Here is a 16,527-nt window from a genome sequence, read left to right on the forward strand (position 1 = left end):
GGGTAGTTAATCATTACTTAATCTTGAGGTAATCATTGGTCAATGTGGTGTATTTTCATTTTTATCCCTTATAACATCAACCTGCCAAGGGACTACAGGTGGAAAATAGTCTCTGGCTACACAACCTGGCATATTTACATTTTTAATGTTTATTTATATGCAATGTCCCTCTCCTTAAATAAATCAATAGAAATAAATTAACATGCTCATGACATTTCATTTCTACTCTATGTATCTGCACGACATGGACGCTCATTTAGGTGTGAGTGGAACCTCAGGATAGGAAATGTTGACATAATGTTACTGAACCACTAACTAGTGATTCGATAACATGACCTGATGATTCCATCATCATTAGTTTGTGTCAGTCATTGTTAAGTGTTACCACACTGAGGTTACAACGCACTTCTGTACAACCACAAGCATGCGTGAAAACCGAAATGATGTCATATTTACCATGCAATTTACTTTTCTTTTCTTTCCCCCGCCAGGATATTTATACAGCTCAAACACGTTCTGATTGCTTGCACTCATTATTTTCCCTGTTCTTGTTTTCAGGAGAAGTGAAATGTTTACGCAGAGTACACACCAACAAAAACACGCCTGATGTTCACCAGCTGCTGACACAGGTGAGTTTGTTTGAGCGCAGCCCATGAAAAATCTGAATATGTTTTGTCTTTCTTGAAATTTATTTAAGTTTATTATTGGCCAAGGAAAGGAGAGTGAAAGAGTGTTTGCATTCCGACTGTGTCTGTGAGGCTTTTCAAGGACCGCTTATGTCCAGCTGCGTGTGTCTGTGTTTGTGAACGTCTAAGAGGTGTAATTATGGAGGAGACACAGTTTTTGTGTGTTTTACTGAAGAAAGCATGTTAATGTGGGGCATCTACTACATAGAGACATGTGCAGGACAACAGAGCTCTCACCACAACACCAGCCTCTGTTTTATGGCCTTTGTACATTTAAAATGTCCTCGCTTTACTCACCAGCCCCATGTTCACTTTCTCTGCACATAGTGACAAATAAACAGTTGACAGAGCAGCTTTTTATCTTTGTCTTCACTTGGATGAGGTTGACAGGGAGTGTTCTTTACAGTTGCTCAAGACAGATAAGATTAAATGATTAAAATTAAGATTTGTTTCTGAATTTAAAAACGTGTTCATGATATTATGATAAAACCAGTGTCTGAAATGCATCTCGTCTCTTATTTTCTGAGAAGCACGCGTGTATAAATCCTTTGTACTCATTTACCTCGTAAGGAGTGAGATGTGGTTTATGGTTAGTTAAAAGTCAGGGTTAACTGGTTATGGTTGAGGTTAAGTGTAAAGTTTTAATCAGGCTGTTGTGTTGTAACAAGACAAAGAATAGCTTGGCAAACGTGTGTGTGCTTGTTACCTCTATAGGACCTTTTCTAGCATAAACACTGACCTTGTCGTCCTCATGGAGACCAAAACCTGGTCCTAATGAGGCAGAACCTCATTTCAGAAGAACTGGTTAAATTTAGGGCCAAGATTTGAATTGTGTATGAGTGTATGTGTGTGTGTGTGTGTGTGTGTGTTCAGAGGGCAGGACATCTCAGTGGGAGTGAATCAGAGAGAAGATCATATAAAAGACACCGGGAGACTGTGGGACCTTAAATCCTCGTCCTCTCATCAGCTGCTCTCTTCCCTCCCTGTGCTGCTCAGTTGTGTCGAACTCGTCTCCTCCATCATGCTGGTGCGAGCTCTGCTCCAGACCTCGCTGGTCCTCTGGCTGGCTCAACAAACTCTGCAAGGCGGTAAGAAAAACGCAGGATTTATGTGCACGAGTAAAAGACAGACAGCTGCATTTTACATAGAAGAAAATCACAGGATTTTAGGAGCTTTTGGTCTTTGACTTTCACTTTGTGTTCAGACGTTTGTCAAAGTGTCGGAATATGTTTCTCTGAGTCATGTATAACCAGTTAAAATCATCCAATTTGAACAAAATATTAAATAGACAGTGACATTATGTAACTGTTGCCATGCAATTACATTTTAATTAATGCTGCACAGTTTTATTTAGCAGATGTCACTTATTTTAAACAGAGCTATATCAACAATATTCATGCTACACAATTTTTTACAGGTCACAGTAGGAAAATCATGGGTGTAAAATAGTCACAATAACGATGGCTGAGTTCCATTTAGCTTCCTCAGTTTCAGGGCGCATGCTGGTTCACTGTCACACTGTCCTGACATGAGCACCTGTGCTGTTCTGTGTCAAAAGGCACCACTTTTTTTTTTTATAAACCTACATGTTTGTAATATTTTGTATCGCAAATTCCCCCATTGTGGGACTAATTAGGGACTATCTTCTCAGTATGATTTCATAATGGATGAGTGTCCTCCTCCTTGGGTCACTCTCACTCACTTGTTAGATATCATGTCTCTGAGATTGAGGCGTTGGACAGCGCTGGACGGTCTGCGGGCTGCTGCAGCATCAGTGATCTCGCCAAGTCTCTGCTGCGCTTCATATTATCTAATTCCTTTGAATCACGAGACCCTGAAGAAAAAAAAAATGTGACGGGCAAATGTGAGCAGAACTGAAACGCTGACGTCGTCATTCTTTTCATCCTCTCCTTCCATCAAAGGGTCTGTGTGTGTGTGTGTGTGTGTGTGTGTGTGTGTGTGTGTGTCTCGGTGTCTCGGTGTTCTCCTGCTGCCATGAAACACCGCCGTGACATTTGTAACATTCACAAGTTTGAAGTCATCCTTGTCCTTCGTCTGTCAGAGACATGAAAGGAAACTTAACACAAACCAAACTTAGTCTCTTTGTTTTAATGACAATCATTCAGTATAATTATAATTAATTAGGCAATACATATATCTTCAAAATAATAATAATGACTTATTTTGAAAGGAAATGTCATTAATGCAGTAATTATTTTCCATTTTTACCCTAAAATGAACAGTATGGTGTGGACTTATGACTCTATTTGACAACAACAGCTACTACTAAATACATAGATATTTATATATTACTAATATTTAACTTGTTTTCCTTTTTAAGGGGTTAAACCTCAGAGTGTGTCCTGGGGGAGATTGCTGCCAGCCAGAGGTACATCACACCTTCACAGTTTTCACTTTTTGAAACTTTTTGATCATGTACTTTAAGAGCTTTCAGATTAATCCACACATTCTTGTATGTTTTTAATTTCATTTTCTTTTGTTTGTCATCTGTTTCTACATTTTGTTTTTTCTCCAGGTGTTAATGTTGGAGTAAAACCTGGAGGTCAGTTGTGTTTTTTCTTAATTAAACCTATTAAAATAACATGCCATTAAACATGTTTAAACAGAAGAACAAAAAAATTTAAATTTATGTCTGGACTTAGTTGCAGGGGCCCTCGGCGCTCTGGGGAACCGATATGGCAGCAAAGCAATGAAGACTGGACGTATGTTTGACTTTCCTTTAATCTGCATGCTCTTCTTTTACTTTCACTTTCACTACAGATAAGTCTCAAGTTTTTTATTGTTTCTTTTCTTCAACAACAGTTGGACGTTACCCAGGGGCTCAGCTTGGTGTTGGTGAGTCACATCATAATTAACTTAGTTATTCACAGATTCACAGAAATCTTTCATACTTCATAGTTCTGATCGTGCTTATGGTGAAGCATGTTTGTGTGAAATTCATGCACATTTGTGATTATTTGCTTTTAAAGGGTGAATTTAATTTTCTGGGAATTCTGCATTCATTCATCCATGCTTTTATTACAATTGACTTTTCTACTAAACACAAGGTACAATCTTAACAACAAAGTAGGAACGCAAGTATAAAACTACATAAAGTCGATGTCTAGAAAACAATGTTTTCTGATTTGAGAAATTCTGGAAAACGTTTTATTTGGATAAAGGGCAAAGCAGTTTTTAATCCAACCTTTGAGGTGAAAAACCCAGTGGAGAATCACCTTGTCTATCGCTGAGCGTCAATAACACTGATTTGTTTCTCTCACGTGTGCAGGAGGTTACAGGTCTCTTGGATTGGGAGGTAGAGCAGGTCTGAAGCCGGGTGGATATGGAACCCAGGGAGCATATGGTAAGTCAATATCATCTTCTTCAACTGCTGCTTCTTTCTGTTGAGCATGACTGACAGGTCTTATCAAATAAATCATATATGCTCAATCAATGCAATTGCAGGTGCCAGCCTGGGCACAGGAATGGGTCTGGGGACTGGACTTCCAAATGGACTGGGATTGGGCTACGGTCAGGGTGCAAGACGTGGTATTTACTTAAAATCCTTCCATTTTTTTTTCAGGGCACATTTTTACAGGAAATTGTTCAATTTCTCATTCTAATTAAAACACAGGAAACAAATAAAATGATGTTTATTAACAAAGAAACATAAACCTGGTCCAGTGTTTGAAGTAACAAGGCTAATGTATAAAAGAAGATCGAGTAATCTACTAATGTATATTTTAAACATCTTTCTTTACAGCATACAATATGTGATCCAGTGATTCTGGAATACTGATACTAGAGTACTGTATCAAATCATCTTAGAAATACATTTTATTGGCATCTAATGGCACCCGTGCTAATTGCAGTGACAAACCATGAAATCGTAGTTTTATCCTCATCCTTTGACTACAAGCACAGAGGAGATGATTTACATGTAAGCAATAATTGAATTCTCTTTAAGTAAAGACTTTACAATAAAGCACTTGCAATAAAGAAATGTTTAAGGGGTATCAGCAGCAGAGATACAGTATTTGTAAATACTGTATTTTATTTTACCTGACCTTTATTATCAGAGATATAAAAACTCTTTGACGAGAGAGGCCTGACCAGGACGGCGACAATTCATTTAAAACAACTGCAATTTTCTAGCACAACACTGTTTAACTGAATTTGTGTACATGAGGGTTAGGGTTAGTGTAATGTAAAGCACTCTCTTAACTCTGTTCATTAACTCCGTGTTTTGACTTTGCAGCCTATGGTGCTGGTCTTGGCAATCTTCCCGGTAAGTAATGACACATGGTTTTCTGTGCAGTGTTTCTCCGCATGGTCCTGAAATGGCTCTGCTTGTTTGTTTGATGAATCCCAGCTAAGAGGCACTTTGTCACTGTCTGTGAAAATGATACATTAGTTAGGTTGCATCCGAGCACATAAATGACATTGTTCTTGTGTAGCAGCGGAAAAAACCCGGGCCCACGAGTAATGTAGTGTGTTTGTTAGTGTTGTTGTGATTTCAAAATATTGCCCTTCCTCCTCCGAATGCCGGCAAACAAACCTCGGCCGTTGTTAAGTCAAGCTTTTTTTTCAACTAAGGCTCCTCGCCAAGGTGAAGGCCTGTCTCCCTTGCAAGGTTTTAGAGACACTAATCCACGCTTTTGTAACATCTCGGCTGGATTATTGTAATAATCTGTCATGTGTCTAGCAACTCCAGCTGGTCCAGAACGCTGCTACTCACTTTTTAACAAAGAGACCACAGCACATCTGTGTTCCTATTTGTTTTAGGATTGATTTTAAGATTTTATTGTTGGTTTTAAAGCTCCTAACGGTTTGGCACCATCTTCCCTCTCGGAATTCCTTCTTCTTCACACCCCATCCCGAGCTCTAAGGGCCAATAACAGGCTGCTTTTAGATGTAGCCAAAATCCAGACTAAAAACTGGGGCGATTGTTCCTTTTCTGTAACTGCCCCTAAACTTTGGAACGAGTTACCCATGGAAATTAAATCTGCCTCCACTATTGAATACCTTAAATCACTTCTAATGACCCACCTCTTCTCTTTGGCCTTCACTTAAGGATAAGAATAGTCAACCCCGGACAATTCTACGTAGTTTTTACCATTTTACTATTTTATTATGTCACTATTTTACAGTTTTATACCATTTATGTTGCTGTTCCTTGAACTCTGTAAAGCACTTTGGTCAATCCTTGGTTGTTTTTTAAATGTGCTCTAGAAATAAAGTTGACTTGACTGAACTTTGTTTCCTTGCCAGGATACGGGTCTCTCGCCGGCATGGGCTATCATGGAGCTCGACCAGGTAGGTGATGAATCATGCTTTACGTCAGGACTCTTTACTTTACTTCCATCCATTTAAAGACATAATAAAATTTAAAACTAGTGGAACTCTGCAGATACATGGCCGTGGAAAGTATGAAGCCTACCCTAATGGAAAAACTGCAGATTGTAACAAACAGAAACCCTCTGTTTCCCCGTACATGTCAGGAAACTACAGACCAGAAAATAAGTCATTTTTTTGTCATGAACTTCCCCTTCAAAATGCCAAATACACACTCTGTCTGATTAGTTTGATTGGATTACCGGAGGAACATGGCAAGGCAAGACGGTGGCCTCCTTTATGTTAAATTTCTTATACACTTATACAAACATACTGATGGGTAATGTATTCAATTTCTGCCAATAAAAACCTACCCGAATATTACACGCTGGACCTTTAATGCCACTGATTTTTTAACAAGCGTAAAAAAAGATTGCAGGCCATAGTGTCAGTCTCTATTGTGAGTGACATTAGTGACAGTCCCCCCTTATCTGCTGCCATTAGGACTCGGACTTGGGTATCCCACTGGACAGAGAGCTGAGGACCAAATACCTGGTAAGACCTGTGGTCTGTTTGTTAGTCCATGTGTGTCTTTGTTCTGTGTGCAACTTCTGTCTGTGAGACTGTGAGAGGCACACGTGTTGTTGCACGTTGCATGAGTGAAATTAAGATGTTATCTTTAGCAGGGTTATTTCTTTCGCAGAACCAGTAATGCTGCATAGTTATTTGATTATCGTTCACCAGAAAAACACTCACACCTGTTTATTTATGTGTATGTGTGCGTGCCCCATGGAAATGACCTTGTTCTGGTTGCAGTACTGGTTTTGTGTTGCAGTAATTGGTTAACGTATGAATGCAAAAGTGAGTTTTTGCTGTGAAAGTGGAATTATCTGTTGTTAGCAAATGTTGTTTTGGCTCTTAAAACATTTGCTGTGTGCCGCTGTCGGTGTCGTCAGTGTTTTACTAAGCTTTGTCTTGTGCTGTAACACTGGTGTGATGTGTTTTTGGGTCAGCAACATGTTGATGTTGTGTGTTTAATGTCGATGTCATTGCACTGATGCAGTGAGAAGGACAACGCGTGTCCCTCTAAAGCTTCAGTTTTGTGTCATCTTCTTGCTTTTTCATCGTGATGATGACTCCTCTTCCTCTTCTGTCGACTAATCACAGGCCATAATGGGTTTGGTTTTGTAGCCATTTGGTCTTAAATGTGAGTACTGATTACTCCAAAGATGATGCGATGTATGGCATCGGATGCTTAAATACACACATCATTAAATTCAAAGTGCAGTCTTTGAATTGAACTGCCAAACAGAACATGTTTTTGCCACTGGTTTCCACAGTGTGCTGTTGAGCCAAGAAGAAATCATGAATGCATGATATTTCTCTGCCAGGTTTGTCTGCAGCAGATTTGGAAGGACCTGAGCTGCCCAGTCTGGGCCAAGATGCTCAAGATCCGAAGAGAAAAAAGAGCAGAGCTCTTGTTCCCATGTATGGAAACAGAGACAGAAGTGTTGTACCTGAGATGCCAGTTGGAGTAGACGGTATTCTTGCAGCCAAATTACAGAAAGGAGGAGAGGTCAAAGGCCTTGATCCGATTGTTAGGTCATCAAGTATTGGTAAAAATCCGGGTCTTTATGCTTCACAAGCACAAGGAGGAGGTAGTCATGAGCCCACAGTCTTGAAAAGAAAGAGCACCACAAACCACGGAGCCACACTGGCAGCTGGAGGAGTTAGACAGCAGCTGCCTTCGAAAAACGACGGCATCAGAAGCTCGAGCTCTGCCTCCTCTCCTGACCAGAGAGCTAGAGAATATGATCGGGCCTTTCAACAAAATCAGTGGACCCAAAACTGTGGATCCACGAGGGAAATCGATCACCGTGAGCTGAGTTTAGTGCCTCAGCTTCAACTTGGGACAAACAGTGAGCATCTTGGTCATGCAACTCCAAAAGCACAAAAAGAGAAATTCTATCCATCGCCTTTTTCACAAACTCAGGAACCCAGAGACCATTTAACTTACGCAGCAGACAAGCAGGGTGTCAGAGACCTTGAGCTGGTGACCGAAGGCACAGATGGGCTTAAAATCCATGGACGTGTTGCTATAGAAAGCGGCAGTCGTGGTTCTCTCAGTCTTCAAGGAAGAGTAGGTCTCATAGTACCACCTGCAGGTGGAAGCCAAGGCTTTGGCGTCGACTCAGTGAAAGGGCAGGAATCTGAAGGCTTTGCTGGTGAAGCAAAGCACCTTTATCGTGTTGAACATGGGGGCAAAGAGCCAAAGGCTCTTGGTATCCCAAGGCAAACTAGGAGGAATAACCAGGCAACACGTAAGCGCTTCTCCTCTCACCTCCTCAGCACAAATAATCCATGTATAACTTAGTTGTTTAATACTTTGTTTGTTTTTTGTGGAAATGAATCACATGAACGTATAAGGGAAGAAATTAAACTCAGCATACTCTGTCATTTCTTTATACCTCTAAATCATAGAACAGCAAACAGAACACCTGTTGCCGGGGTGTTTTCCTGAGCACAGTCAGTGGCGTCTCTGCATCATTTCACCTGTGCAGGGACTGATTGGACTTCTGTAGTAGCTGATCTGTAGTTCCCAAACCTCATGCCAACAAATGCATGATGGCCTTATTATAATTAAATTATCTTGGTAGTACCATGGCTCGTTTTATAGATCTGAGATTAATGATATTTGATCCAAAAAGACGTTATCTAAGTGTTTTATTATAATCAGAGGGACGGAATGTGACTTCTCTTTAATGTAAATGTCAACAACTGGAAGATAATCACGTTTTTATTATTGCTTTTTTGCATTTATTGGCTTTAAATGAAGTGTCATGTGGCTTGTGATTGCTGAGAACGGACCCATCATTTGTATTTATTTCATGGACTGGACTCATTGTGAGCAAATGTATCTCACTGCTTTAGTTTCCTCACACATGGTGTCTTTTTATGTGTCTGTGGGATTTGCCAATAATGATCCACATGAGGTGTATTTAAGGTTGTGTTATTTCAAAGGTCCATGACATGTGTTGTTTTTAGGATTTAGTCCAGGAAAGACACTGTACAATAGTGAGGGTGCTGAAAAACATGTGTCTCTTTGCTCTGCTGTCTACAGCACATGCCAAACACTTGTCCAAGGCAACCACTGCATGTTGTGGAGATGGAAACTAATTATACATTTGTAATTGTTAACCTGTGTGTTGTTAGCAGTCCTGGTCTTAACCTGATTGTGGTATTCAATGTTATAGTAGAGCTTTATGGAATTGTTCCTGTTGAATCTGGAGAATCTGGGTTATTGTGTGATAACTATCATATAATGTTATAATAATTGTCATTTATAAAACACTCAAGAATGATGCACAGAAAAGTAAAAACACTGGTTAAAGGGGAAACAGTTTAAGTACAGCTGATGTCAAAAGTTTCCAAAAGCTTTGACAAAAAAAGGTAAATGTTTAAATATTAACCTGTTAATAATGTTAATGTTTATCTTTAGTGTTTCATAAGACTATTTGATATTGTGTCCATGTTAAATTCCTGGTGATTTTGTGTTAACTTTTTCCACAGGTTACACTGGAGGAGCAGGGAACTACCTGGGAGCCAGCCTTGGTGCTGGAGGCTATGGCGCAGGTAATTGTTGTGCAATGAATTCACACAAATCTAACAGCCCTTTTTAAGCAGATGGAGATGATGATGAATGTTTCCTATGCTCTATCCACAGGTTTGGGACAGGGAACGTACCTGGGTGGCGCAGCTGGCAAACTTGGAGGTAGAAGTACATACATTTTCCATTTTCACTCTCTGTTTCTTTTGTTGTGATTTAAGAGAATGTATGTGCTTGGTTTCTTTTTTCCCTTTGTGCACCACATCCTGCCTGTCTCTCAAATAAATGTCAGCTGCTGCTGCACTTGGACAAGGTGGTTATCCTCAAGGTGCTGCCGGCAAGTTAAACGGTGAGGCTGTGTTTTTTTTTTCATCTGTCGACTTTGCATCCTTTCTGTTCTTCAGCCTTTTCTCTTCCGTACAGATTATTTGAGTTCTTGCCGGGAGTTAGATGAGAGGTTTGATGCAACGTAAGGATGCAGCCACAATAACTGCTTCTCCTTGTTAACAATCTTTGTGTTACGCCACACCAACCAGCAGCTGGTTTTAGCTTTATATCCTGCACATGTCTGTACAGTAGACCTGACAATAATATGATAGTGACAGATAGATGATAGAGTCATTTCCTCCTCCTGATTTAATGTTCAGGTCATTTGCGTGGAAGTTAAAACTAATTAATACTAAAAGTAATACTACGTTGAACTATACTTTAAAGGTCACGTTTTTTTTCTTCCCTCTGGTGAATACTTCCCAGTGAAATGCAGAAGAGGAAAGATTACTCATCTATTATTTTAGTCATCGCCAAAATTCTGTGAATCTGACTTTATCCCTTTTCAGCATGGATGTGTTACTACTGTTGTTGTTGTTATTATTATTATTTATAGTAGTAGTAAACACGTACTACAATTCGATTCGATATACTTTTATTGGGCCCCAAATTTGTCTTACAGACAAACATAATAATACCTTCACAGATAATAATAAAAGGAACACATGATAAAATATGACCTCATAGACACTTTACACATATAACACAATGCATGCACATGATACTCTAAATGAATACTAAAATAATGATAATCAAAGCACCACATGTCCATTGCACAATCTCTACGGCCTCAAGCAGTGTTGTTTAAAAGTGTTTTATGTTTGTCTCAGGCTAAACACTTGTATTTTTTGTGTGAAACAAATCTGATCACAGGCTACGGAGAGGGAGCGTACCTGGGTGCTGTTGGCAACGGCTATGGTAAGTGGCAATTCACCAGTACTGAGAAATTGAAACGCTTCCAGTCAAAGTGTGCGTTCACTGCACACACTACGTACGTAAACACTGAGGCTGAAGCAAACAATTAACCTTGAAAGGTGAATTATTTGACATAAAGAGCTGTCTTTGTTCTGGTTCTCTCTGCAGGTGGAGGAGATGCGGCAAAAGCTTTGGCTGCAGGTACTGGTCATATGTTCCCCTTAATGTCTCCTTTCCTCCCCCGTTTTCTTCAGAAATATGAAATGTAACACTGAATTATGGACATTAGCCTTTAAAAACGCTGACTGCAAACGCTACTTAAAACACTACTGTACATGTGCGTGGTTGCCAGATTTGCAAAAAAATACTTATACCCACTTTTTTGTTTCTGACATTGAACCTATTTGGATAATTTCATCGTGTCAGCAGCAGTGTGTCTGCTTTGGAGCAGCAGTGGAGAATGATCATATGATGAGAGGAAATGACAGGGTGACAATTAAGGACTGAAACAACTTTATATACATTAAATTTCCACCAACAAAGTGAAAGAGGGAGAGGAGTAGAGAATGAAAAGTACACACAAGGACATATAAACTGTGGCACATATTTTGTGAATATGCTTGCACTATTGTTATCAGTAATGCCAGTTTTACGTTTCCTTAATCTCTGATGACATATAATGGAAATGTTATGCCATAATATAATTATAGTCCCTTTAAGGTTTATATATATATTGATTTAAATCTGATTTTAACATTCAGCCTTTTTCTCTGAACAGGCTACGGGAATGGATTCAGCGACGGATATGGAGCCGGTGAGTGCTGAATGTGCAGGAAAGGCGAGACTGAAGTCTGCTTTGACAAAGTCAAAGACTCGCTGACATCATCATAGTGCTAATTAAAAGAACTATGTTTCAGGGCTTGGTTACCCTTCAGAGTTAGCTGATGTTGCTGAGAACAAAGCAGGGAAGCGTAAAGGTAACTGTTAAAACCAGTTATAACCGGTCAGAGGCTATAACAGGTGATGGCATTAACCCGTAGCTGCTTAACCTACTAGAGCTGGAAATAAAATAATAATAAGAGGCCATGAGTGGAATAACAGCTCCTCTTCTGAACACTGGGTGTAGCTATTGTCTCTTATTTACAAAAACTGACCGCTTTAAACGTGATTAATCTGATTTCCTGCTCCTGTAGATGCTTTTCCTTGCCCACTCTCACCAGTTTCATGTGAATTGTTTAATGAAGTAAGAGTTTGTAACCTACATGTTTGTACTTATGATTTTCAGCCCTCAGTACAGGAGGCTATGGTGGCCAGGGAGGATACGGTAAGAGTTTAACACTGTATAGTCATCCTGCTGCCACACACTGAAGCAAATAAACAAACACATGCTTTATACATTTGACATTTTTGTATAAAAACAATATGAACACACACCTGTGCTCTTTCCAGCACACAGTGCCACAGGACTTTTTGTTGTCAAAAGCAACATAGTTTGAGTCAGTAAACAAACAACCACTTGCAGCAAACATCAAAGTTATTATTTTATCTGTCAACATTATTTCAATCAAAACTGAGGAGAAAACAGCGGATCTGTGACTCTCTCGTCTTCTTTCAGGAGCACTCGGCGCAGGACTGGATTCAACTGCAGGCAAATATGGTGAGCACAACTTCCATGTCTGACACACTGTTAGTCAGGCTTCACTCAAAGTGGCTTTCATGGATGAGTCAGACTGGAGCATAGTTCAGAGCTTTGTTCATAGCCTGTGCAGATGAAAGGGTGAAAAGAGAGAAATGATATGAGTCAGTTTGACCACCTGAATATATTTTCTTCCTCTCTGTAGGAGGCGCCGCTCAGGTTCCTTATGGTAATGCCCCAGTGATGCCTACTGGACTGGAAGGTAAGAATAACATGTGTTGGGAAACTCATTGTGTAATAGAATACATTTATGTTACATTTATGTTACATTTATGTTACATCTTGGGGGCGACGGTAGCTCAGTGATAAAGCGAGTCGTCTTTCAACTTGAAGGTTGTGGTTTCGATTCCCAGCTCTTTGGGCAAGACACAACCCCACGTTGCTCCTGACAAATGAGTATGAAAGATGAGTAATAGAAAGATGCGCTGTATGAAAGTGTGAGAGAATGGGTGAATGGCAAAAAGTGTAGTGTGAAGCACTTTTGAGTGGTCGTCAAGACTAGAAAAGTGCTATATAAATACAGACCATTTACCACCTTCTACAATAAAAAGAAGTTCCACCATGGCAACTGAGGGTGCAGCTTCCTGATTGGCTTATTAACTTAAGAACTAAACATATTATGGGTCAGCATTTTTACACATCATCGTTATACATAAAGGAAAACATTGACACCTAAATATGTATCAGGAAATATTGTGCTTTAAAATGATCAGCATCACATTTTGTAATTAAAATGTAGCAGCATATAATTTCATGTAAAAACATTTTTTTTGTAACTTGCATTGTTGAATTTGTTGACAACTGTCTCGCCCACTTTCCATTGTTTTTACGAAGCTAAGCTAACTAAAGCAGGTCCAGTTGCCTGTACCTAAATTCCTTCAGATGCAAAGCTAAGCTATGTTGAGCTAATCGTCGTGATGGCTATAATAAAATAATTACCACACCGATATGAGAGTGGTATCGACTTGTTCATGAACTCCCTACAAAAATAAACACATTTCCCACAATGAAATGACCACCCGGGTTCATAACCTGGTCAGAAACAAGGGCAACTCTCAAATCATGTGGAGGATAAAACAGGAGACAATGGATGGATGGATGAGAGGCTATTGAATACTTCCTTGCTGGTAACCATGGCAACAGTGCATTGTCCCAGTTCATGGAGAATAACTGATTCTCCTTTTTTCTTTTTTTTTTTTTCGAAAACTTTTGCGTGCATGTGTTTGTTGGTGTAGTCAGGGCAGTCAAGGTATCAAACGCCTCACAACGTTGTCCATCGATTAAGAAATCCCAGCCTCGGGCCTTCACGAGATCAAAGAGCAACAACAAGTTATAGAAAATTCACAACATTTTTTTTTCTTCTTGTACATCACACGTACTCAACATGTCATTGACCACAAGCAGAGTTTTTAACTGATGTGTTTGTCCCCCAGGTGAAGGGGGCTATCCGTATGCTGCTCAGCCACTCAGCCTGACTGCTGAAGGTGCCAAAACCTCCAGCAAATATGGTGAGAAAAGAGCGTGTGAGCTATGAAGTGTGAAGAACTGTGGGGTGGAAAAAACTCTGCTTCAGGGTGTTGTTTGCTTATAATGTCACCCAGTGAAGTGGGAGCTCGCTGTCCGACAGTTGATAGCGGAAGAGGCTAAAATGAGCGCAGGCGTTCTTCATGAAGATGAATTTATTTCCCACCTCTGTGTTTTTATCACAGGACAAACTGTGTTTTTATGACGTGAGCTGAGTCTGTGCCGTGTTTTCCGTCAGTTATGTGTAAGGATATGACGGGATACCACCTTTTCATGAGCGTCTGATGTCACAACCTTGAGGCTTTTTTTTTTTTTTACAAAGTAGTATTAGGGCCAAACTGAAGAGAGGAAAAAAGTAATAATTCTCTATTTTTAAGTCCTGATGTTAATGATAATGTTGTGCTGATGTGCCAAACTGATTAACACAGGTGTTGCAGCTGGATGGTCTTGAAAAATAAATATGACTTTATTCTCATAGTATGTCGACTTTATTCTTGACAGATTGAAAAAGACATGTCTTCAGTTTCTGTATTCCTCACTCCTTCTCTGGTCACGTGACGTTGTGCGTGTTTACAGCCTGTGCTTAGTGAAGCATTTATGTCATATTTAGAGTCTTCATTGTTGTTAACCCTAATGAAGTCCATTAATTATGTTTTGTGTTGTTTCAGAAGCTGGTGCAGGATTTGGAAATCAGCAAACAGGTGAAATAGTAACTTAGTCCCGTAACCATAACCCGTTAACTATTACTTAACTAACCCTTATGCCTAACTCTGACCTTAACCTTAAACTTTAACCTTAGATGAAAGTTTCCACAGCATAAAACCCCCACAAACACACAATAAAACTCCATGAATTCTGCATCTATAGCTATTTTTATAAATATACGCACAGCAACCACTTTATTTAGTAAACTACACATGTGATAGAGTGTCAGAAGATGCACCTGGTGTGGTTTTCTGCTGCTGTTAGGTCGATGTCCTCTGCGTAAGGAGTGGTTATTTGAATTACTGTTGCCTTTCTGTCACTTGGTAACAGTTTGGTCATTCTTCTCTGAACTCTTGTCTCTTGTTTTTTGGACATTCTGTGTAGACCTCGAGGATGATTGTGTGTGAAAAGTCCAGTCGATTCTGAGAACAGTTGTGAAAGACATTCAGACACCAATAACCATAACGCTTTCAAAGTCCCCCACGTTTCTTCCTCATTCCGATACTCAGTTTTTATCTTGACCGTGTCTACGTACCTTAATGTGTTGAGTTGTTGCCAGATATTTTTCTTTAACAAGCAATTAAAAGGGTTCCTAATAAAGTGGCTGTTGAGAGTATTTTTTCTTGATATCATTTCTAACATGATATCTTCTGCATGTGTTTGGTCAGGTTATGGTGCTCAGATGGGGGCGACTCATGATGCTTTGGGTAAGCAAGAAAACCCCATAAACAACTTCCACTTACTTTGCATTTAGCTGCTTCTCTGTCATGATAATGGTGATGACACACAGAGTCACTGCACCTGTGCTACTGTAGCTTTCATTTCTGTTTAGTGTATGGGTTTTATGTGCATCTAAATATTTTTAAACCTTATACGCACAGTTTGCTTGGTGTTTTTTTTTAGAGTAAAACAAAATGAAGCAAAACTATTTTTGGAAGATGACCTTCGGCCACTTTTACTCATCGCTTGCACGTAGAAACTACAGCTGCATATGCATTGTGAATTATCATCCACTTAACACAAAACAGGCACATTATTGAAATCTGTTTGGATGTGCTCTTTCACAGGAGAGCAGGCTGGAAAATATGGCGGCATGAACGGTCCCCTTGGAAATGGATACAAAGGTGAGAGTGAAGTGTTTGACATGCAGGACCACTTCCCCCATGTTTCTCTTTTGACGTAAAACAGAGGAAAACAAAACTCAGTGGTTTCACAGCCACTGCCACTGACCAAACCTTTCCTGACTGTGTGTCTTTGTGTGTCCTCACACCCCCAATCCCCCCCCCCCCCCCCCCCCTTACCCCCTTGTCTCCCCTCTACAATCAGGTTAATTCACATGACCTGAACCTCCTGAAGTGGATTGTTTCCATGATGTGTTCACTGTAATGTGTTTTATGTGTTTCACTCCATTTTGTCCTGGGTTGTTTTTCGTTGTTATCAGCTTTGCCTTATGTTTTCTTTTTTTTTCTTTTTTTCTTTTTTTTTGGTCTCTCACTCTCTCTATAAATGGACATTTTGTTTTGTCGGTCCAGAAACGGCAACGTCAATGCTGGAGAAAAAAATCAGTGGTGAACATAAACAAATAAAAAGTGCAAGTAACTTGTGCCAATGTTTTACAATTAATGTTAAAATGAACTGTTTACTTGTTTTAATCCAATAAATTATATTTCAAGTGATGCTGAATGGAAGCCTCTGAGTTTAAATGTGTTTAGACATGGTGTTAATATCACACA

At 39.7% G+C, this 16,527-nt stretch overlaps 1 protein-coding gene across 1 annotated transcript; it reads left to right on the top strand.

The window, feature by feature from the left end:
- The first annotated feature begins 1,568 nt into the window (after nt 1-1,568).
- On the top strand, nt 1,569-16,477 carry LOC131474968 (uncharacterized). The gene is made up of 25 exons (XM_058652710.1): nt 1,569-1,774; nt 3,028-3,075; nt 3,223-3,249; nt 3,350-3,409; nt 3,510-3,542; nt 3,976-4,050; nt 4,152-4,235; nt 4,945-4,974; nt 5,958-6,002; nt 6,525-6,575; nt 9,591-9,653; nt 9,745-9,792; nt 9,920-9,976; nt 10,828-10,872; nt 11,038-11,070; nt 11,648-11,683; nt 11,787-11,846; nt 12,155-12,193; nt 12,485-12,526; nt 12,711-12,767; nt 13,999-14,073; nt 14,758-14,790; nt 15,463-15,501; nt 15,862-15,918; nt 16,121-16,477. The coding sequence occupies exons 1-25, from the start codon at nt 1,708-1,710 to the stop codon at nt 16,123-16,125; spliced, it is 1,209 nt and encodes a 402-aa protein (XP_058508693.1). The 5' UTR covers nt 1,569-1,707; the 3' UTR covers nt 16,126-16,477.
- The last annotated feature ends 50 nt before the right edge of the window (nt 16,478-16,527 follow it).

Source organism: Solea solea, chromosome 16 (genome assembly GCF_958295425.1).
Source record: "Solea solea chromosome 16, fSolSol10.1, whole genome shotgun sequence".
In the NCBI taxonomy this organism is placed as follows: Eukaryota; Metazoa; Chordata; class Actinopteri; order Pleuronectiformes; family Soleidae; genus Solea; species Solea solea.

Excerpts from the sequence above, each read along its gene's own strand:
- LOC131474968 (XM_058652710.1), top strand. The coding sequence starts at position 1,708 with ATGCTGGTGCGAGCTCTGCTCCAGACCTCGCTGGTCCTCTGGCTGGCT. Across the intron at positions 6,003-6,524 it reads CTATCATGGAGCTCGACCAG|GACTCGGACTTGGGTATCCC; the intron begins GTAGGTGATGAA and ends TGCTGCCATTAG. Across the intron at positions 11,071-11,647 it reads GGCAAAAGCTTTGGCTGCAG|GCTACGGGAATGGATTCAGC; the intron begins GTACTGGTCATA and ends TTCTCTGAACAG.